Source organism: Heloderma suspectum, chromosome 3 (genome assembly GCF_057233095.1).
Source record: "Heloderma suspectum isolate Gila_16-S chromosome 3, 16-S_ref, whole genome shotgun sequence".
NCBI lineage: Eukaryota > Metazoa > Chordata > Lepidosauria > Squamata > Helodermatidae > Heloderma > Heloderma suspectum.
Genome location: NC_139460.1, coordinates 5,622,368 through 5,644,861, shown reverse-complemented (window position 1 = coordinate 5,644,861; position 22,494 = coordinate 5,622,368). Strand labels below are relative to the sequence as shown.

General features: G+C 46.4%; 1 protein-coding gene across 6 annotated transcripts in view; it reads right to left on the bottom strand.

The window, feature by feature from the left end:
• The window catches only part of C2CD3 (C2 domain containing 3 centriole elongation regulator), an 86,486-nt gene that overhangs the window by 37,065 nt on the left and 26,927 nt on the right, over nucleotides 1-22,494 (bottom strand). For all 6 annotated transcript variants that reach the window (XM_084842350.1, XM_084842351.1, XM_084842352.1 and 3 more), the window contains 12 exons: nucleotides 20,327-20,449; nucleotides 18,447-18,932; nucleotides 17,624-17,775; nucleotides 15,989-16,232; nucleotides 15,147-15,330; nucleotides 12,401-12,584; nucleotides 7,614-7,786; nucleotides 6,350-6,473; nucleotides 4,151-4,419; nucleotides 2,885-2,974; nucleotides 2,114-2,740; nucleotides 313-624 (listed from right to left, as the gene is read on the bottom strand). In XM_084842350.1, the coding sequence (XP_084698476.1) occupies nucleotides 313-624; nucleotides 2,114-2,740; nucleotides 2,885-2,974; nucleotides 4,151-4,419; nucleotides 6,350-6,473; nucleotides 7,614-7,786; nucleotides 12,401-12,584; nucleotides 15,147-15,330; nucleotides 15,989-16,232; nucleotides 17,624-17,775; nucleotides 18,447-18,932; nucleotides 20,327-20,449 (2,968 nt within the window). The remainder of the gene's footprint in view (nucleotides 1-312; nucleotides 625-2,113; nucleotides 2,741-2,884; nucleotides 2,975-4,150; nucleotides 4,420-6,349; nucleotides 6,474-7,613; nucleotides 7,787-12,400; nucleotides 12,585-15,146; nucleotides 15,331-15,988; nucleotides 16,233-17,623; nucleotides 17,776-18,446; nucleotides 18,933-20,326; nucleotides 20,450-22,494) is intronic.

The following is a 22,494-nucleotide window of genomic DNA, read 5'->3' as shown; positions in this document are numbered from 1 at the left end:
GATGGCTTTTGCCAGAGGTCTGAACTGATGGCAGGCAGTTCACACCTCTTAGGCCGAGTGCCACATGCAACCATAGGGCTGCAGGCTGCCCACCCGTTTTACTGTAAGCTGCCCAGACAATGTGTTTGAAGGATGGAGTATAGCTCTAAATATCATCCATTAAATAAAAGAACATATACACCACCTTATGATTTGGTAACGAAAGTTGGCAAATAAGTATTTTAAATGACTAAACATAACCTTAGACCCAAGTTCGTCTGATTTTAGTCTACACATGTTTCTGTAGCCCAGTAATTCCAGCATTTTGCTCACCTTTCAAACTTAAGTGCATGGCCCTTTCCACAAGGATGCTAACAGCAAACGTCTTCTCAGGGTCCATTGCAGGAGGAGACTCCTCCGCTAATTTCTCATTGAGGATTTCCACAACTGAGGGGTTTGGTTCCAAGGGGAGCTCCAAATCTTGCTCAGACACCTTTCTATTTGCTTCGCATTCACCACTGCTGCCATCGCTCCCATCTTCAGCAGGTTCGAGTCTGTGGGGGCTGGTGGAAGCCATCTCAATGTGAACTCGCACAGCGGCTCCCAACAAGTTTGAAGCATTGCGGCGGAACAAAGGGAAAACACCTATAATAATGGGAGCAGTAAAGTTCGAAAAAAAGGAGAACTTAATATGGTACCTCTGAGGAAAAAGCTGCAGAATTTTATACAAGCAAAAAATCTGATTTTGTTTCCACTGCCTGGACATGCCTCCCAGTACTTTGTTACACAGGAACAGAAGAAGCTCCATTATACCAGGTCAGGCTATTTGTCCATCTAACCCAGTATTGTCTCCTCTGACTGGCAGCAGCTTTCCAAGATCTTAGGGCAGAGGTATTTCCCCTCACCTGGCACCTTATCCTTTTAACTGGAGATGGCAGGGATTTAATCCGGGATGTTCTGCACTGAAAGCATGTGTTCTATCACTAAGGTATGGCCCCTCCCCATATTTTTCATAACCCCTTTCCCCTAGAGCAATGGGCAACTCCTAAACCCTACCAAGACATTTTGATATCTCTACTGGGTCTGAAAAATTAGTGTTCTGAGAACTTTTCTCTCTCTCAAATACATCAAATATTGAAATACTTGAAATACTTCCAATATTTGCAGCTTATCATTTTTAGCATAGGTTGGGAACCAATTCATCTGTATGACACATTATTTTACTGCATCCAAATCAAAGATTAACTGGCTCATTTAGGGTCATGTGGAATGTTGCGATTAAGCTGCAGGACAGGCTGCAGTTACAAGCCAAAAGCCTTCTGAGGTTGTAGCCTTATGTCTAATTACTAGAACACAGGGTTCTATTATCACTGCTATTTAAAATTAAATTGGGTGTTCCCAAAAGGTCAGAGAAGCATAGAAAATAATGACCAGCCTTGAAGTCCTATTTTAAAGACACTTTTGAGACTGGGGCTATCAGGGGCTACTTCCACTGGGAATTATCAGCCCCCTGGAACTGTCTTATAGGTGTTCCAGCTGTGCTTGCACTGGGGGACTGAGGAACATCAGTGTCTTCCCTTCACAGCAAGACTCTGCAGCTGGATCACCTGCCTGGTAGGTGAATGTTTGGACCACAGACAGAGGATGTAGGCTAAGCGTCTGATATCATAAGCTGCTCGGAGATCTTGCCAGCTGAAGAGCAGGAAGTATATACATCATTTAAAGTTATTAACTGTTTCCTCTCCTACTCAGGTAGAAAGGTGTGGACAGCTTCCTCCTTCTCTTTCTACCCGGCTATGTTGGAGGTACCCTTAGTGCTTTTTTGGCCCCAGCACAGGGTAAATCAGAAGTGTAGACTTCTGAAATGGAGGTTCTATTCTTAGGTATCACAGTCATCCAAGAACTGGTCCAATGCTTTTGAAAGGCCATTTATGAAGATCGCCATCACCAAAACCTGTGGCAACAAATTTCAAATGGCAATTGTGCACTACATAAATATGCCAAAAAGGGGCTGCTATTAAATTCTACAGTCAGTGATGGGGAGAGCAGAACAGACTGCAGGGTGGGTGGCAGCCACTGGGTTGGGCTCAAAGGCCACCAGCTACAGACTGGCTCTAGTCACTAATAAACATACCGCTAACTGTTCTCTTTTTTCTTGAGCTCTCTCCAAGCACTGCAAGGTCCACATAGCCTGATCCAATCAGACGGTCAGTATCCAATGGTCTTTCTGTGTTGCTTTCATTCCCATATGCTCGCCACACCTGGAGCTCCAATCTCTCCTCCCTGAAATACCACAATAATGCCTGGCTCCAGGGAAGATCCATTTGTTTGGTTCTCTTAAAGGTCACGGTCACGTATTTCTGGTCTTCAGCTAATTTGGGCCTCCGAAGGGCTGTCCACACGGCTTCTTGATCATACAGCTTATAGCGAAGGTAGCAATAGACACTTTTATTTAAGTGCGTCTGTCCTGCAAGTAACACACACTGCACTGGTAGCCACAGCTGAGGGATGGAGACCATCACTGTTGCAAGCTTTGGAGCAGGCTGGCATTCATCCTCATTATCGTACTGCAGACTCTCAGTGTGGGTTTCCTCACAGTTCCAGCCTAAAAGCTTCGCAGCATCCAGAACGCGCTCTCGGTCCCCAGGGTGAGCAAATGTAATAGAAAGCTCCAGGCCTCCAACGATAGTCTGCAGGACGTTTGCACAATGAGAAGGCACCAGATACTCGGGAAGCGTTATTGGGTACCAGCCTCTAATACCTTTAACAGAGGACACACAGAGACAGACAAAGAAATTAACTTTTTGTGAACGAAACTAACAATATTGTTAATTTACCAGGTACCTCTTTATCATGAAGCTGTTAAATGTACCGTTCACCAAAGTTAATGGAGAATAATCTTTACCTGATCTTCTGATCAACAGGTCTCTGGTTGGAACCTTGACAGTTCCAAGCAAGTCATCTCTTGAAGCCTGGGTTTTTGTTGCATATGGAGCTGTAAGATCAAAATGAAGGGCATGACATAAACATTACATTAAAAATCTGGGATCATCCAATTCATCTGTATCAAAATGAACTGCAGTATAAAAAGTGCATAGGAAAAGCAATTTGCACACTAGTGGTAATTGCCTTACTTAAGACAGAGTTAAGAGATTGCAACCACATGGGTGAAAATTGTTCTAACTACAGTTAGAAGTAGTCCTTGTTCTTTGAAACTTGGTTGACATGGTTGAACTTCTCTGTTGTTTCTCTCCCGCCCAAATAGTTGCTTAATTATGTGAAATACATTCCGCCTGATCTCATGGAAGTGGAGAGGTTTGCCCTAGTTAACTGTAGGCAACTCTTTGGGGTAATTCTCTATGTGCAGTGGTTGTCTGTTCTATGCTACTCTACTGCTATTTCCTCATACTTGGTGAACAACGGCTAATGCTGAAGCTTCAACCTGGCAACAATAGTCAACGTACACAGCAAAGCAAAGCACCCAGGTACTTCAATCTAGAGATGCTACAAGGTGGTTGCAGGTAAATCCAGGTAATGAAGTACACATTAATCCCTTAGCAATGGAAATCCAGGAGATCAGTAAATGGACTGGGAGTGCGTAATACTGCAGTTGAACCTACACAAGTATGGATGTAGGTCATCCCCCTGGACGAGAGACACCAAGAGAACAGGATACAATAAATACATATTCTTAAAAATAATGGAAATGTTCTAAGGTGTTCTGAGAAGTTGCTGGTTGCAGGTTAGATGGTAACCTCTGGACTGGACCCAAACACCGCCAGCTGCTCTTTATCTGCTAGTAGATGTTGCTTTTGGTTAATAATAATTATTATTTTTAAACAGATTACTTCACAAAACAAATTACTGCAAACAGTAAGAATATTCTTTAGACACTGAACACATTAAAACCTATTAAAAGCATTCAAAAGCAGTTGTTTTTCCATCTATGGCAAAATACGTCAACTAGGTGGATAGAAAGGATGGAGGTTGCTGTCAGAGCACCATCTAAGGCCCTGCTATGCCAGTCAAATGGGGCACATTCTGGGAATGTTTCCTGCACAAATCACATTGACTAAATGGAAGTTGTGCAAAAACTCAGCTGGGTTTGCAACCTCAAGAAGCATCAGCTGGAAATTTCCTGGCTCCATTCCCCAGTACCCATTTTACACACCTGTGTTCAGGTTCTTGTGGAAGATGGAGAAGACAATCTCTGAAAGCTGCAAGAGCTCCCCCAGACAACACGCTTCTCCACTGCTTCTCTGGACCACGAGGTTACATGGGAACTCAGTGTGGTGCTCGAATTCCGGACAGAAAGTACGAGCCACGGCTCGTGTGCTGCGCCTCTCTGCCTCAGGGAGGAAGGGGATGTGGACAGACACATAGGCATTGACTCCGATTTCTGCGCTGTATTGGAGCGAAGGATTCTGTTCTGCCAAAGCTCTTAGCAAAGAGAACAAAATACAGCAAAGGCACACATAAGGAGCAGCTACCAAAAAAATATACACATGCTGTGAATTATACGTGTTTGTGTTTTTATATTTAACAGGAACATGGGAACATTGGATGCTGCCTATTTGACCAGGCTATTTGTCCATCTAGCTCAGTATTGTTTATTCTGACTGGCAGCAGCTATACAGGGTCTCAGGCAGGGAATGCTCTTTCCCATCAGCTGCTACCTGACCTTTTTTTAGTTGGAGATGCCAGGGACTGAACCGGGGACCTTCTGCATGCAAAGCAGGGGCTCTGCCATTGACATGGTGCTGCCAGGACCAGTATCAGCTGGTTTGCTACAAGCTCTTCCTGTAATAGAATTGCTGCCTTGTTAACTGAACCTTACTTCCTACACCTCTTGTCTAATAATTAGCGTAAATGCCATGTTATAAACATCTGTAACGTACAAGCACAAACGGCTAGAGCCATCAAATTGACCCTGGAAAGTTTAAGTAGTGAAACTTTCTGGTCCCAGGGCATAGCCTGAAGGTACCTGAGGCAGCCACCTTGCTGAAGCTAAGCAGGTTTGGGTCTGGTCAGTGCTTGAAGGGGAGACTACCTGGGAACCACATGTAGCCACCTTGAGTTCCATGATGGAAGAAAGGTGGGATATAAACGCAATGAATGAATGAATGAATGAATGAATCCCTTGGGTTGAACTGTCACTTCGTTGGAGTTCAGGTGCACTAGACCCCCTCTCTGACAATACAGCCAGGGCTTCTCTGAAGATCTGTACTTGACTCTTGGAGGGTCTTGTCTTTGTGCCCATGCTGCTGAAGCCAGCTGAACCTTCAGACTGAGCAAAGCTTTCCAATAAGGGCCACTAAACAGAGCCTCTTCCATCAGCAGAGCCAGGTGTAGCAGTTTCTACCTTTCAACATCAAGTTGTCTGCTCAGGAATCTCTGCATGTCTACCACATAAACCCCATGCACAAGTTTCTGGAGCATGTTCCAAGGCAGAAGTGGGTAGAAGGTAGATTGGGGTCTACAGGTAGGTTGCAGACCAGCTGCAATAGACTGGACTCTCAAATGCTTTACAGCAACAACAACGAAAAGGCTCCTCTCACGATTAAATTAGGCTGCTGAAACAAAGAAAGTTGGGGCCAAACTAGGACTTTTGTGTAAAAGGATTGCGAGCTCCATTCTGGTACTGATAACAGTCCTGGGCTGGGCATGTGCTCAGAGGAATCCTGTTCCTTAATTCTAAGTCTATGTCCTCCCCTTGAGACAATTATTTTGCACCTCAGGGTTGTAGTAAAAATAAAAGATCCTGCCCCCTTGAAGTCCCCCCCCCCACCTGTTCTATGGAGCATTCTCACTTTGCAGGGAGCTATGGCCAGGCCTATTAGACCTCACCCACATGAGCTAAGGGTGGGAACACACTCAAACACTCTCCTGTAGCTGTGCGCTGCAGGGGAAGATCACTAGAGGTGGGCCAGCTGCCATTCATTTATTACATGTGTTCCTTCTCCAAGAACCTCAAGGAACATGGTCCTCCTCCTCTCCATTTTATTCTCACAACAACCCTGTGAGGAAGGTTCAGCTGGGAGTCAGTGACCGGCCCAAATGCACCCAGTGAGCTTCATGGCTGAGTAGGGACTAGAACCCGGATCTCCTGGGTCCCAGTCCAACACTCTAACCATTACACCACGCTGGCTCTCAGAGAAGCGTGCCCACCATTACTGAGCTGATCTTATTTTTGGGGAACCCTTGACAAGCTTCCGAGGAATCCTAGGGGTTTCACCAATTTGAAAACCACTGGTGTGGTGGTACAACTGGGCAGCTTACTGGACGATCTTGGGCACAGAGGGGAGCAACAAGTCCACTGCATTGTGGCAAATAGGGAGAGTGTCTGCATTAACTTCTGGTTCCTTCTTACCTTGCCGCTGCCTGCAAACCAGCTGCTAAGTGTATCTGAACAGAAATAGAAACCATCTGAGCTGCTAGGACACCTTCAGCTATTTTTGGGGAGTGCCTGTACCTTATGCTCATGTCAAGCAAACCTGGAGAAAGGGATGGGAGGTGGGGAGAAAGGAATATATATTCAGCTTCTTGCTTTGAAATTTCAACTAAAGTTAGTCAACACTGGGATATGAATCTAATTACTCTATGCATATAATACTAGACAAAATCTTTGGCAAAGAATCCACTACTGTTATTTTTAAATAAGTCATGGTTGAAGGCCTTCCTAAAAACAGACACTCCAGTTCATCCAGTCGACTGGATTAAGCTTCATATATTGGAGAATGAAAGATTCTAAGAAAGAAAAAAGCAGAATGATCTAGTAGACAGAAGACCAGAGTTCAAATCCTTGGTCAGCTGTGTATCTACTGAGTGGCTATAGGCAAGACGCTATCTCAGCCTCAAGAGGGAACCAGAATTACAAGGCGAATTCAGGGGTTATAACCCGATGTTTATCCTCAAATAGTAATGTGTGTGAGAGAGATTTGAGGGGGGAAGTCAACAGGCAGAAGGGCATGTTTAACCCCTTCCTTCTATCTCCCCCTCCAACTCCTCTGCCCTGATCTATTTTTCCTTCCCACAGCTGGCTACAAGAAAGAAAGTAAACCCAGCTGAGAGAAAGGCAGCTTAGGGACGGGAACTGCAAATGAGAATCAACAGTTAGGAGAACCCCCTCCCCTGTATCAAAGGCACTTTGAACTCCCTGCAATGATAGACATAATGGGAAGTTCCATACGTTGTTTCCCAGCTGTAAAATGGGAATAAGATCCACACGCAGGAACACTAGGAAGACAAAGGAAGACTCGAAATACTCTGAAATCAAGTACAATGGAATCTGACCCCCCGCATACTGATGCAATGCCACAAATCAGTCCCTATAAAGATCTCTCACCCAGTTTTGCATGAATCCTGTTCTCCAGTAAAAAACAGCAACATCTGAGTTAATTATATATTTTACTCAGCCCTACTGGTCCGCCCTGGGCCTGCTATTCTTTACAGAGCATTACCAGTTTTCCTAGGAGACAGCCTCCCTAATTCTTATTTGTTTACCTATTCAAGAGGGAGCCTCAGAGATAGAAAAGAGCTGAATACGCATTTCTTTTGTTCTAACTGGAGGCTGGTAGGTGTCCTCTTAATCAAGCCCCTTGTTCAAGAGCACAGAGGCCAATGTCTTGTATTACCTGAGGACCGGGGATGGGATTCCCCTAAACTCTCAGTCCTTGGGATTAAGGGCAGACTAAAAGTCTGGATCCCCACTTCCTCCCGGTGCTGCATAGTCACCATGGCACACAGGCGTGACAGCGGCAAGGTCCCTCTGGCAACCATTTGATCCCGGACATTAGGATAGTAATACCTGCACAGGAGAAGAAATGGAACAGTCATTAGGAAACAGTTGTTCAACTGGCCACTGAAGAAGGTAAACTGTGTTTAAACATTAGGGAATAGTGTTCTTAAGGCTAGGACCGCTCTGCTGGGCTGGCACCAAGCCCACTGCAGTCAGGGACTGTGGCCTGCCAGGCGCTTTGGAACCCCAGTCAAAGGAACCTGGTTATACCAGGTCACGCTGTTTGTCCATCTAAGCCAGTGCTGTCTACTCTGACTAGCAGCAGCTTCTCCAGAGATTCGGGCTGCCTCACCCATCACCTGCTATCTTTTAATGGAGATGCCAGAGATGGGACCTGGACCTTCTACCTGCAAAGCAAGGGCTCTATTTCTCCCTTAAGTCCTAGACCAGCCTACCCCAACCTGGTGCCCTCCAGATGTATTGGACTACAACTCCCATAATCCTCTGGCCAATTCCCACAACCCCCCCTGGGATTACGGGAATTGAAGTCCAACACACCTGGAGGGCACCAGGTTGTCCTAGACCAGAGGTGCTGCATCTCAGGCCTGGAGCCCAAATTCAGCCCTCCTGGGGTTCTAGTCCAGCCCACGCCCTTTCTCCTGCCACCAATCATCTGGTGGTTTCCCGGCTTTTGCACCCTCCCCACCTTAAAAGGTTGAAATGCCTCTCCTAAGGCTTAGTTACTGGCAGTAAGCGCTTTAAGCTGAAACAGGCTGGTATTTTGGGCCCCGCCTGCCACTAGAATGTGGCCCCCAAGAGTGCCTCTGAAGTTGAACTCAGCCCTCAGGCTGAAAGAGGTTCTGCCCCCACTGCCCTAGACAAACAGCAAAACCAGGAGATTCCCAAGTCCCTGGTGAGCTTGTACACATGGCTGGTGAGCTTGCACACATGGCTGGTGGGCTGCATTTGGCGTGGGAGGTCACAAGCTGGGTAGGTCAGAGCTCAGCACAGAAGAAGCCATCCAGCAAGGCCGTGGAGTCCGCTCCCTAACCATCTCCCAGAAAAGGCTGGGCAGAGAGAGGTCAGGGATACTTTCGTTAAAGGAGATCCTTCCCTGTGGTCAAGGATGGCCATCTCCTGCCCTTTCCCCTACCAGGAGAAGTTTCCGCTCCCTGGTCCCTTCTCTCGACCACCTGCTCAGCATTGCCTCCTCTCTCCATGTCACCTCCAGCCCCAATACTCTCCCGTTGCGTGGCTGTTTTAAAAGCCATCTCCTGGCTGCTGCTCCACTTTCACTTTCTGTCCCCAGCTTCCTGGCCACACCTACTTCCAAGCTGACTTGCAGCTGGATAGGATATCCCCAATGAGGAAAGTTCTGGCTACCCGGTGCTGTGGCTGCACTAGACAGACCCATCGTCAGGTGAGAGCACAGGCAGGCAGACGCCTTACTTGAAGCTGCAGGAAATTAGTCTATGGGGTTCATAGCCCACATCCTGCCTCTTAATACCTTTGCCCAGAAAAAGGCTTCCTTGCTCTTTCCTCGAAATAAGCAGCTGACAAACAAAGATGCCACATGGCAGCTACACAAGGATGTGGGGAGGGGAATGACTCCCAGGAGGGAAGTGCAGCCCACAGGCCATACCATGCAGCTCCAAATTAGATCATTTCCAGGTCATTCTCATCTCTGTGATGTTGTGTTTACAACATTGCAACTGAGTCACAAGGTAGCTGTTTCAAACAAAATGCAACTCCCAAAATAGGGTACAAAAGTGACATGTGGCCACTAAATTTTAAAAAAAATAATATTTAGGCCACCCTCCAACATAAATCTCCCAGGGCAGTGAAGAATCAATAATAAAATTACAATATTATTTTAAATAAATAAAATTAAAATAGGCAAGAAAAAGTACAAAAAGGGAGATAAAAATACAGAACCAGCAGCCACAAAAAACAATCCAGCAGAACTCTTGTTGTTGTTGTTTCGTTCAGTTGTGTCCGACTCTATGGTCCGACACCATGGACCATAACACGCCAGGCCTTCCTGTCCTCCGCTCTCTCCCGGAGTGTGCTCAGGTCCATATTCATTGCATTGGTGATGCTATGTAGCCATCTCATCCTCTGCCGTCCCCTTCTCCTTTTGCCTTTAGTCTTTCCCAGCATCAGGGTCTTTTCCAGGGAGTTTTCTCTTCGCATTAGGTGGCCAAAATATTTGAGCTTCAGCTTCAGTCTCTGTCCTTCCAATGAGCACTCAGGGTTGATTTCCTTTAGGATGGACTGATTTGACCTCCTTGCAGTCCAGGGGACTCGTAACAGTCTTCTCCAGCACCACAGTTCAAAAGCATCAATTCTTCGGCGCTCAGCCTTCCTTATAGTCCAGCTCTCACAGCCACACGTTGCTGCTGGGAAAACCATAGCTTTGATTATACGAACCTTTGTTGGCAAGGTGATGTCTCTGCTTCTTACTATGCTGTCTAGGTTTGCCAAAGCTTTCCTCCCAAGGAGCAAGCGTCTTTTAATGTCATGGCTACAGTCACCATCTGAGGTGATCTTGGAGCCCAAGAAAATAAAATCTGTCACTGCTTCCATTTCTTTCCCTTCTATATGCCAGGAAGTGATGGGGCCAGATGCCATGATCTTCGTTTTTTTAATGTTGAGTTTCAAACCAGCATTTGCACTCTCCTCTTTCACCCTCAACAAGAGGCTCTTGAGATCCTCTTCGCTTTCTGCCATTAGGGTGGTATCGTCTGCGTATCTGAGGTTGTTGATAATTCTCCCAGCAATCTTAATTCCGAACTGTGATTCATCCAGCCCGGCGTTTCTCATGATGTACTCTGCATATAAGTTAAATAAGCAGGGTGACAATATGCAGCCTTGTCATACTCCTTTCCCTATTTTGAACCAATCGGTTGTTCCATGTCCGGTTCTTACTGTTGCTTCTTGACCCTCGTACAGGTTTCTCAGGAGACAGGTAAAGTCGTCTGGTACTCCCATGTCTTGAAGAATTTGCCACAGTTTCCTGTGATCCACACAATCAAAGGCTTTAGCGTAGTCAATGAAGCAGAAAGAGACGTTTTTCTGGAATTTTCTTGCTTCTCCATGATGCAGCGAATGTTGGCGATTTGATCTCTAGTTCCTCTGCCTCTTCGAAACCCAGCTTGTACTTCCGGTAGTTCTTGGTTCACATGCTGCTGAAGCCTGGCTTGGAGGATTTTGAGCATGACCTTGCTGGCATGTGAAATGAGCGCAATTGTACGGTAGTTTGAACACTCTTTGGCATTGCCCTTCTTTGGAATTGGAATGTAATCTGACCTTTTCCAGTCTTGTGGCCATTGTTGAGTGTTCCAAATTTGTTGGCATATTGAGTGCAGCACTTTAACAGCATCATCTTTTAGGATCTTAAATAACTCAGCTGGAATACTGTCATCTCCGCTAGCTTTGTTGTTAGTAATGCTTCCTAAGGCCCACTTGACTTCACTCTCTAGGATGTCCAGCTCAAGTTCATTGACCACACTATCATAGGTATCAGGGACATTCAGATCTTTCCTGTATAGTTCTTCTGTGTATTCTTTCCACCTCTTCTTAATCTCATCTGCTTCTGTTAGGTCCCTGCCTTCTTTGTCCTTTATCATGCCCGTCTTTGCACAAAACGTTCCCTTGAGATCTCCGATTTTCTTGAAGAGATCTCTAGTCTTTCCCATTCTATTGTTTTCTTCGATTTCTTTGCATTGTTCATTTAAGAAAGCCTTCTTGTCTCTCCTTGCTATTCTCTGGAACTCTGCATTCAGTTGGATATATCTTCCCCTTTCTCCCTTGCTTTTCGCTTCCCTTCTTTCCTCAGCTACTTGTAAAGCCTCATCACACAGCCACTTGGCTTTCTTGCATTTCTTTTTCTTTGGGATGGATTGAGTTGCTGCCTCCTGAACAACGTTACAGACCTCCGTCCATAGTTCCTCAGGCACCCTGTCTATCAGGTCTAATCCCTTAAATCTATTCCTCACCTCCACTGTATATTCATAAGGGATATGATTTAGGTCATACCTGAATGGTTTAGTGGTTTTCCCTATGTTCTTCAATACGTTCTTCAATCTTCAATACGTTCTTCAAGCAGAACTCTACTATAAAACTAAAACCAGATATAACACAGGCTGCTATGCCTGGGCAAAGTCTTGGGCTGGCACCAAAAGGACAACACTGTTGGTGCAACGGAAGCTTTGTTGGGGAGAGCATTCCATAAGCGGCTGCCATAATGGGAAAGGCCCTCTCTCAGATCACCACCTGCCTAACCTCGGATGGCTGGGGGACCCAAGGGAGGCTCTCAGAGGATGAACAGAGTGCCAAGATTCCCTTAGCCCCCACTTCACTTCAATGCCCAAACATACACAGACAAGAGGCTTCAGCCTACAACTTTTAATCTATTACTTTACAGGGTCATACAGATGCAAATTCTCAGAGAAACTCTCTGTCTACAAGGAATGCCTTCAGGGGATCTAAATGGGATTTACTACGTGAAGCCTCTAAGCGCAGCTTCTCACGCAAGGACAATCGGGTAGACCGTCTAAGTTCCGCCTCTGCCTTCTCTCTCTTTGCTCTATGCCTGCGCCTGGCATCTATTAGGTCAACCTCCTGTTCATTGCCTCTCACAGGGGGTGTGGTGGGGAGATGGCAAAGTACAGTGGGACGTACCTGCACCAGATCTCAAACTGAATTCCTCCTCCTCCTCCTAAGCCTTGTGCAGAGAAAGCACTGAGCAGCAGCCGCTGGACAGGGACATCAGCAGGGACCAACAAGGAGTGGTGATGCTCGTCACTGAAAGTAGGGTCAGGGATGCACAAGGTAGTTGCTGAGCGGAAAGGCTTTAAGGCAAGGCCTGTGGAAAAAAAGAAACGCTGATTAAAGACTCACATGGCAAATGAGAATGGCCCATATGACACCCAACACGGATCTAGAACCAGTGTGCCACTGGGCCTGGGGGAATTCTTCAAGAATCCTTTTTTTAGGGAAAAGCTGAAGGAAACTTCAGGGGCTTGTGGGAAGAGATCAAACTACGTGATACAGGCCATCAGAGGCCAAAGTTATTTACATATATTTCCTGCTGACATTCTTCCAAGGAGTTCAAGGTGGCACAGATAGATTGTCCCCTCCCCATCTTATCCTCGCTGCAATCTTCAGCTTTGGCTGAGAGGGAATGATTGGTCCAAAGTCATCTAGTGAGCTTCACGGTGAATAGGGTGTTTGGACTGCGGTGTCTTACCTCCAAGTCCAGCACCTCATCTACTACACAACACTGGCCACAAGATGAGAGCAGGTGCCTTGTGGAAGAAGGATTACAGAGTGACAAGTGCCAGCTGATTGAAGGAAAGTAAAACCCAGCCAGGTTTCAGTCACTAGCCAAGGTGACCTAAGAGAAAATCCCTTCCTGAGTATAATTCAGACTCATTGACATTGGGCCTGTTCACACATCACGACAGCCTACCATGGGTTAATTTACCTGCAGGGCCTGTTGCCTCATGCCAGTTAACAAACCATGTTTGAGGGTTAGACAACCGTTAAATAACCCAAACACAGGCCATGGGTTATTTGAGGGTTGTCTAACCCTCAAACATGGACTATAAGGAAGGCTGAGCGCCGAAGAATTGATGCTTTCGAACTGTGGTGCTGGAGAAGACTCTTATGAGTCCCCTGGACTGCAAGGAGGTCAAATCAGTCCATCCTAAAGGAAATCAACCCTGAGCGCTCATTGGAAGGACAGATATTGAAACTGAAGCTCAAATATTTTGGCCACCTAATGCGAAGAGAAAACTCTCTGGAAAAGACCCTGATGCTGGGAAAGACTGAAGGCAAAAGGAGAAGGGGACGACAGAGGATGAGATAGCTAGATAGCATCACCAATGCAATGAATATGAACTTGAGCACACTCCAGGAGAGAGCACAGGACAGGAAGGCCTGGCGTGCTATGGTCCATGGGGTCACGAAGAGTCGGACACGACTGAACGACTGAACAACAACAAACCCTCAAACAACCCTTGTTGCCTGGGTTCGCATGACACAAGCCACAGCAATCTAGGTGCCTATCGACACCACACAAAAATGTTGCTTGCAGGCATCTGGCACAACATGACAAACCCCACAGTAAATTAAGTTATGGTGGGCTGTCGTGCGAATCAGGTCATTATGGGCCTGTTCACATGTCACGCTAACCTATGGTTTAGTGAACAACCCACTGTGGGTGGCGGGCAACCCCGCCACACAATTGGGCAAACAACCCACTGTGAGTGGGTTGTTTGCCTGATCATCCCCTTCCCCCTCCAGCCCGCATCCCAGTGGACCTGGTGGCAAACAGGGAGGGTCTGCTGCCAAGTCTCCCTTCCTGGCTCTGATCGCAGTTGTGATCGGGGCTGGGTGCCTTTTTTTTTTTTACGACACGCCAACCCATTGTAAGTTAACCTCCACTGCAGACCGTGGGTTCTCAGGGTGGGTTGTTTGGGAAAAACAACCCACGCTGAGAGGCATGGTCTGGGTTCGCACAACATACCAACCAACGATGGTTTCTTTGGGAAAATAAACCATTGTTGGATAGCATGTCGTGCTAACCCAGTCTATCTGTGTTTGGCAATTTATATTGGCCCTTAGCTTGTTTCTAAGTACAGTTTGACATGTCTGTGAATGGGGTCCTTCACAGGACTCCTTGCCTTCCTTTGCCCATCAGGAGCATGGATTTTCATTTCCTTCAGGAAGCAGAGCAATTTTTTTGTTTTTAAACGGGCTTACAGTGATTACAGGAGGTTAAGGTTAAATGGTTAAATTTAGTTGAAAGGCTAGAATGGTAGCACATGGTGGTTCAGGTGGAGGACCTCTGTGCCCTGGAATGGCAGGATGGCAACCTAGTATTTTGGCAACGTTCTCATGAACAAGCTACTCAGAAAGAGGTTCCATACACCAACACCACCCTTGGTCCCCTTTGAATGCAAACAGAAGAGGAGTCAGGTATATGGAGTATGAAACCAAATTCACTGTTGCTGAGAACATGGCTTTGGTTAATAAGCCATGGCTATTCCTATTCTTGATGGTTAATTTCATTTTATTTTTGAAACTCAATGACACATTTGTTTATTTATCACCACAGCAATTTCATTTAAGAAGCTGGAAATAGTACGTATGTATGTATTTATTAAATTTATTTATCGCCCATCTGGCTGATCACCCAGCCGCTCTGGGCGATGTACAACATATAATAAAACAGTTTAAAACAATAAAATTCTACAATAAAAACATTTTCTAAAATACCCTAACCCACCTCAAATGCCTGCCTGAACAACCACGTTTTTAATGCATGGCGGAAGCTCATTAAAGATTAAATTAAAGATTAAAGATATTCAGGAACCAATGACCAAACTGGCTGACCAGTGGCATTTCCACAAACCAAACCTACCGCTCTCATATAACTCTTTCCCACGTAGCACGTCAGATTCCAACTCCTGAACTGGAAAGTGGTACTGCACGTAACAGTCAGCCTCTCCCCAGACGGTGGACTGGAGGGGAGTGAGCCCTTTAACACTCTCAATGTGGATCTCAAAGACATGCTCCATCAGGCCTTCCTGTTCTCGGTCTGACGGCTAAATAAGACATAAATATGTATCTTTCTTGCTCTATGTTTTTAGTCTGATGTATTTGCAAAAGTCTGGTTGGCTACTGAGCAAAAAACTATCTGTTTAAAACAAAATGGAATCTCTGAAAGAGGGAAGAAATGGGGGATGTGGGGGTGGGAATCTCATCTACAGTAATTAGGTTGTCCAATCTCAGATTTTCTGGGTAGGTAGCAATACATTATACCATACATAAAACAGCCCAATTTATTTGATTTGTACCACACCTTTCTACCAAGAAAATGGCACTCAAGGTGGCTTACGAGCATAAGAACTAAACAAATTTGAAATAAAAACTTGGCTGAACACATTAAAATCACAGTGAAAAACACAAGAAAAACACAATAAAAAAAGCACCCAAACCAACAGACCAGCTTACATGCCAAAGCCCTGCTTGAATGAAATGCCTGCCGGGGGAAGGTCAGCAGAGACAGAGCTGCCTGGCGTATGATTCTAAATGCTTTACTTTCCTGCCATCAAACCCATCCCAAAGGCAATGTCCTTGGACACTCATCAAGGCTCAGCCTTTGGTGGGTCTCTAGGGAAAGGGAGTTGTACGGTTTGAGGGCAGCCACAGCAAACACCTCTCTGCAGGCACAAGAGATGCCCAAGAGTTCCCTGAAAATACCTTTGGAAGAGGCGCAGCAAGAGGATCCAGAGAATGCGGAGGGCGCAGCACGACAGGAGGCGCCATCCCTTCTTCGTTCTTGAGCCTCTGCAGCGCCACGACCTGGTCGGCAGAACCCATGGCCAGAATGACCTTCAGGTTCCCGCTTTTGTTGCCAGCAAAGACATCAACCACGGGCACAGAGCCATCCACGGCCAGCACTGGGTACTGAGCCTGAAGCAGGAGATTGGAAATCTTGGGGTCCCTGGAGAGGGAGGAGACAGAGACAGGGTAACGGGGCCAGTTCACAGTATGTTCCCACGTACTAATTCACCACCCCACAGACCACGTGCCCTTGAGCTCCAGGAGGTCTCTTGCAGGGAGGGAAATTCCACATACAGATGTGGAAAAGGAGGGGGAGATCCAGTGAGAGCCGTTCTTGGGGCTGTGGTGCACTTGACATTTCAGTATATTTAAATGTTGTATTTTTATTTTCTATGTTCTTTTAAGAATTAACATAATATATGCCAATATGCAAGAAAAACACAAAAAGGCATCATCTTGGGTACCCCACCCTGTGAAGAAAGGCCAGCCCAGGAAGTCAGTCAGCCTCCCTGGTCATTTTTTGATGCTTTCCCACATCAGAACTGCAGCCTGGCCAAGTGATGTGAGTGCCTTTTATATAAAGAATGCTGGTTATAAAATTGGTTTTGTTGTAATTGTAGGGTGGTGATTAATAGGAAGGAGATTCTAGAATATTTTGGTCTGTGTTTTACAGGAAACGCGGGGGAAATGCTAGACACACATGAAATACTGGGAAGCATACTGTACTCAGAAGTCTAATTTCCTGACCAGGCACTTTCATCTACAGCAAAAAATACCCACATTTTCATGATTTATTCAAGGGTCAGGGAACCTTTTTTCCTATTGAGGGTCACATTCCCTTGGGCGTATCTGATGGGGGCAACATACTGGCCGGGGCTGAAGCCAGTGGTGGGCATGGCCAGCCCTTTTCTGTTTCTCTAACTCTTTCTCACACCTCCTTTACTTGTTCCCTCTCACTCTTCCTCCCCATCTAGCAGGTTGCTGGGCAAAAGACAGTTTGCAGAGGGCTTTTGAAATCAGGTTGAGGGCTGCAGGTTGCACAGCCCTGGTGTATTCCCTCAGTCATGGGCACTAGAAACTTACTGGTTTTAAAATTCAGGGAAGCTGGTATCCTGTGCATTTTACACTGAGATTCGCTATGGAGTTCCTAGACTTCCTGTTTATGCTATCAGTATTTTTAATATAGATTAGCTGTGTGAGTCTTCAAGGCCTTGCCACTCAACAGCGTTGTGGTGGATATCTGATGGAGAACCCATGTGATGCCATTGACAGGCACAAGAAACCTGGGTTCAAACTGGGTCCACCCAATTGTGAACGTAAACGGAATGGTGCATGTTACTGTCTCTTAACTGAGAATGATGTATTTTAGCCCAAACTGAGCCACTGGGACAGGTATGGGGGGTAAATAATCTCCCTAGTGGGGCAAACAATTCGATTTTGCGGGAATGATCAGTATTCCTTGACCATTGAAAGAAGAAAATATACAAAGTGAATATGCCACAAACTAGTAAAAAAAAAAAAAGAACTTTAAAACAAAGGAAGACTCTTTACCTGAATGAAACATAGAACTGATGTAGTGGGAGCTTTACCAGTCCTAGCAGTCTGTCTCCTCCAGGGCCATGCACCTTATTCCAAACCTCTATCACCATGACATTGTTCTTCAGCCTGTCCAGATGTTTAGATGTCAATGAAATAGGAGTTACCTAGAGATTTGATCAGACTGTTAGTAGAGCAGCCTGTATATACAGTTCTTTGTTTTACCTTTACAATCATATAAATAAGGATGATAACATGAAAAACAGTAAACACACAGCAAAATGGTGGCCTTTGGGCCAGACCCAACAAAGCAATTTTATTCTGCCCAGTAGCAAGCTTACCAACTTTTAATCAAGGTGCAGTAAAATGTCTGCTGATGGGTTTCAAATGTTAAATGTATTTACTTATATATTTAGTAAGAGTATAGGCTGCCCTATAAGTTGTAGGAGATATATTGCACACTTATGTCACTCTCTAGGTTTTGTTTACATTGACCTGGGCATACCCTAAGTGCCCTTCGCTGCTTAGAAGTGGTGACCATATTACAGGATCTGGCCAGCCACAAGAGGGATGGTTTGGGTGGCAAAATATATTCTGGCCCCTGGAGCACTGTCTGGACAATTGAGTGTCCCTTGGAAACACAGAAATTGGCCTTTCTGCTTAAAAGCTGGAGGCAAATAATAAGCTCCGAGTCTGTATTTTGTTCCCTGACCTCATGATGACCAACCGCATGATTTCAAGGAGTGGAATTTAAATGGTGAGGACTAATATTACCAGCTTGCTTCCTACAGTTTAGTTATAGGTTTTGACAGCACTTGAAAGGAAAACCTTCACTTGCCTGGGAAAAATGGAAGGTGGGTTGCGTGGTCCCCCATATGACAGCAGACCTTGTGGCTTCTTCCGTGCTGAAGAGTTTACAGTTTAGATACATGTTACAAGAGCCGTGGAGCCCAGCGTGTCGGGGAACAAAAACCTGCCCTTCAGGGACCATCAGGAGGACATGCAACAGCAAGCCTTCCTCTTCAGATGCACTCAGCTGGGTCATGAGGTTGCGGGACACAGAGGTGGATACAGATGGCTGACACACATCCACACTAGACTTTTTTGGAGCTGCAGGCGAAGGTTCTTGGGTTCTCTTTGAGAACTGGCAATGGCTTTGTTTCAAGAGCTGAGGGCTTTCGGCCGGGATGGTGCTCTTGTCGACATCTGGAAACTTTACCCCAGGGCTCCTCGCAGAGTAAACTGGAGCCTGTGGTGCCAGGTTCACTGCCCTGGCATTGGCGCTGGAGAAGTCTTTGTTGTCAGCCGCAAGCTCCAATGACACCTGCCCATAAAGGTAGACAGATCAGGTTACCTGCTCTCGCTTAAGAGTAAAACCTTGTATAAATGCCATTTTCAAACTGTGGTCCGGAGAACCCCTTGGAAGCTTGGAAGTGCCCTTGGCAAGCAACGGCAAGATCAGTACTTGCAAACGAGCTTCCCTGTAAGACACCTTGCCCACTACCACTCATCTTGCCTTCTGTTGTGTACCAGTAGGAGAGTGTTGGGTGTACTCTAGGTTGTGCCTTCTATATACTAGAAGTGCAGGAGAGGCCCAACAGGTCTGGCCAGTGCTCTGTGTGGTCAGAATGTGGAACCTGGAAGATGCCCCAGAATCCTCTGCAATGTGGAGGGTGGAAGGGTTCTGTGGCAGACACACAGGGCTTTCTCCAGCAATTACAGGAGGTAACAAGATTAAGTTGATTCTTTAGCCACCCATGAGAACAACTTTATGGGAAGTGCACATCCTTGATTCATGAGTATGAGCCACAAAACTGAGAGGAGCACAGCTTCAGAAGGTTCACAGCCCTGCTTGGCAGAGCTGTTCTGGAGATCGTAAAGCTACTGATAGATCTTACAGCAGAAACTGAACCAACTGCCGCTGGACAAGTGCAAATGCTAAAGCTGTAGGGATTCATCTAGTGGCAATTCCAGCAACAAAACCTAGGTAAATTCCTAGTAGAAAAATATGCTGATATGCCTTTGCTGGGCCACTTGTGACCGTCCAGATGTTTTGGCCTACAACCAGTGGTGTAGGCCAAAACATTCTGTGGTGAAAAAACATTCTGTGGTGAAAAAACAGAAAAAACATTTTCTGTGGTGGCCCCCACTCTGTGGAACTCCCTCCCTAGGGAACTCCGTCATGCCCCCTCTTTAATGAGCTTCCGTCGTGGTTGTTCAGGCAGGCATTTGGGGTGGGTTAGGGTATTTTAGAAAATGTTTTTATTGTAGAATTTTATTGTTTTAAACTGTTTTATTGTATGTTGTACATCGCCCAGAGTGGCTGGGTGACCAGCCAGATGGGTGATTAATAAATTTAATAATAATAATAACCACCATCCGCCTTAGCAAGCACAGCCAATGGTAGAGGATAAAGTGAATTGTAGGCCCAAACATCTGGAGGCCCACAAGTTGCCCACTTCTGTCCTAGAACCACATCAATATAAATTCTGAATGGTTAGATGATATGATGATTTCACAATTAAGGCAGTTGGTTAGCCATTGTGTGAACAGGATGCTGGACTAGATGGATCCTCGTTCTGATCCAACCTCGGGGCTCTTCTTTTATTCTTAAGACTCTGGAATTGAAGAACCAACCTCAGGCCGTGAAGAACCAACCCAAGTATTCCATCAAGAGAAGAGACAAAATGTAGAACAGTACAGAAGTGTGTTATGTACCTTTAAAGGCCCTAGCTGGGCTGGAACACCATCTTCTTGCACAGGCAATTCACGGCTGACCATTAGTTGCTCAGACTGAATTATGTCTCGCAGTGGAAAAGCTGCTGAGCCAACCAGCAGAGGCTGAAGGCAGAGGAAGACAGGAGGGTGTCATTACATATTCTGTACTGCATTGTGTTTATGGTGGTGAAGCCTCTAACCAAAATGGGCTGAGCTGGTATGGGATGTTTCAAACATTCCAGCTTCTCAGAAAACAAAGCTGACAGCATGTTTACAGTGCAACTTCACTGAGGGAAGGGAATGTTGTCAATTAGGTAGTGCCAAAGGGTTCACAGAAAAATAATCAAGAAGTAAATATTCATTAAGAACATTGCTATCCTGCCTTTCCAACAATACGGTGCTCAAGGGAGCTAATAACCAAAACATCAAAAGACAAAATAAAACATATCAAAAATATACCGTTAGACACACACGAAAAGGTAAAACAGCACCCAAAACAAAGACAGCATAAACAATATCAGTAAGCAACAAATATGAAATGTATCCAAGTAAAAGCAACCATTAGGGTGAGAGCTAGCCGGAAAAGAACACATTTTGCCGCCTCAGAGGAATGCCATTGAAGAGGAGAGACACACCTCCCAAGGGAGGGAATTCAACATCTAGCTACAGGAAAGGCCCTCTCATGTGTTCACACCAAATGCAGATGTAGCCGGTCATGCACTAGACCTTGTGTTTGTTTCTGGAGAAGTGGGGAGTGATCTGGAAGTCGGGGGTATATCCACCACCCCCTTGTCATGGTCAGATCACTATCTGGTGAGGTTGGACTTCTTGGTTTCACAACCCCTCCGCAGGGGTGGAGGACCCATTAAAATAGTCCGCCCCAGGCATCTTATGGATCCAAATGGATTCCTGAATGCGCTTGGGGATTCTCTGGGGCATGCCAACGGCCACTCGGTCGAGACGCTGGTGGGTGGCTGGAATGCCGCAATCACTGGGGCGTTAGATCAGGTGGCTCCGAAACGCCCTCTCCCCCTGAACAGGGCTCGGACTGCACCATGGTTCAATCCGCGGTTACGAGCTCTGAAGCAGGAGGTGAGACGGCTAGAGCGCCAGTGGCGGAAGTCTCGCTCCAAAGATGATCAGACACGGGCTAGAGCTGTATCTTCAGCCTATCATGTGGCGGTGAAGGCAGCAAAAAAGGAATATTATGCTGTCTCCATCGCATCCGCAGAGTGCTGTCCCAGGAGGCTGTTCCAAGTGGTCCGGAGCCTGGTCGGTCCTGTGGCTCCGGAACCACTGGAGCATTCTAAGGCCTCCTGTGAGGCCTTGGCAAGGCACTTTGCAGATAAAATTGATCTGATTAGGTGTGTTACTCTGCACGCTGTGAATACAGTTAGTGAGCAAGAGGCGGCCTGTGGCAAACCGGTTTTGTGGGATCGGTTCCAGCTTCTTCCTCCTGATGAAGTGGACAAGGTGCTTTCATCGGTACGGCCGACCACCTGCTTACTTGATCCTTGCCCATCTTGGCTCATTATGAGCTGCAGAGAGAGACTGGCTGAGGGGATCAAGGCGGTGGTGAACGCCTCCCTTGAGGAGGGAGTGATGCCATCAGCCCTCAAGGAGGCAGTGATAAGACCGCTCTTAAAGAAGCCCTCCTTGGAACCTCAAGTTTTGAACAACTTTCGCCCAGTCTCAAATCTGCCATTTTGGGGCAAGGTGACTGAGCGGGTGGTGGCGGTGCAGTTGAAGGCACACTTGGAAGAAACTGATTATCTAGACCCATTTCAGTCGGGCTTCAGGCTTGGGCATGGGACAGAAATGGCCTTGGTCGCCTTGGTAGATGATATGAGGAGGGCTCTGGATAGGGGTGAATGCTCCTTCCTTGTTCTCCTCGACCTCTCAGCGGCTTTCGATACCGTTGACCACGGTATCCTCCTGGACCGCCTGGAGGGGTTGGGCATTGGGGACACCGTATTGTGGTGGTTCCGGTCCTTCCTCTCCGGCAGGTACCAGAGGGTAGCACTGGGAGAGGAGGTTTCGGACCCGTGGCCACTTACTTGTGGGGTGCCACAGGGTTCCATCCTCTCCCCGATGCTATTTAACATCTATGTGAAGCCGCTGGGGGCTATCATCAGGAGGTTTGGGGTGCAGTGTCATCAATATGCGGA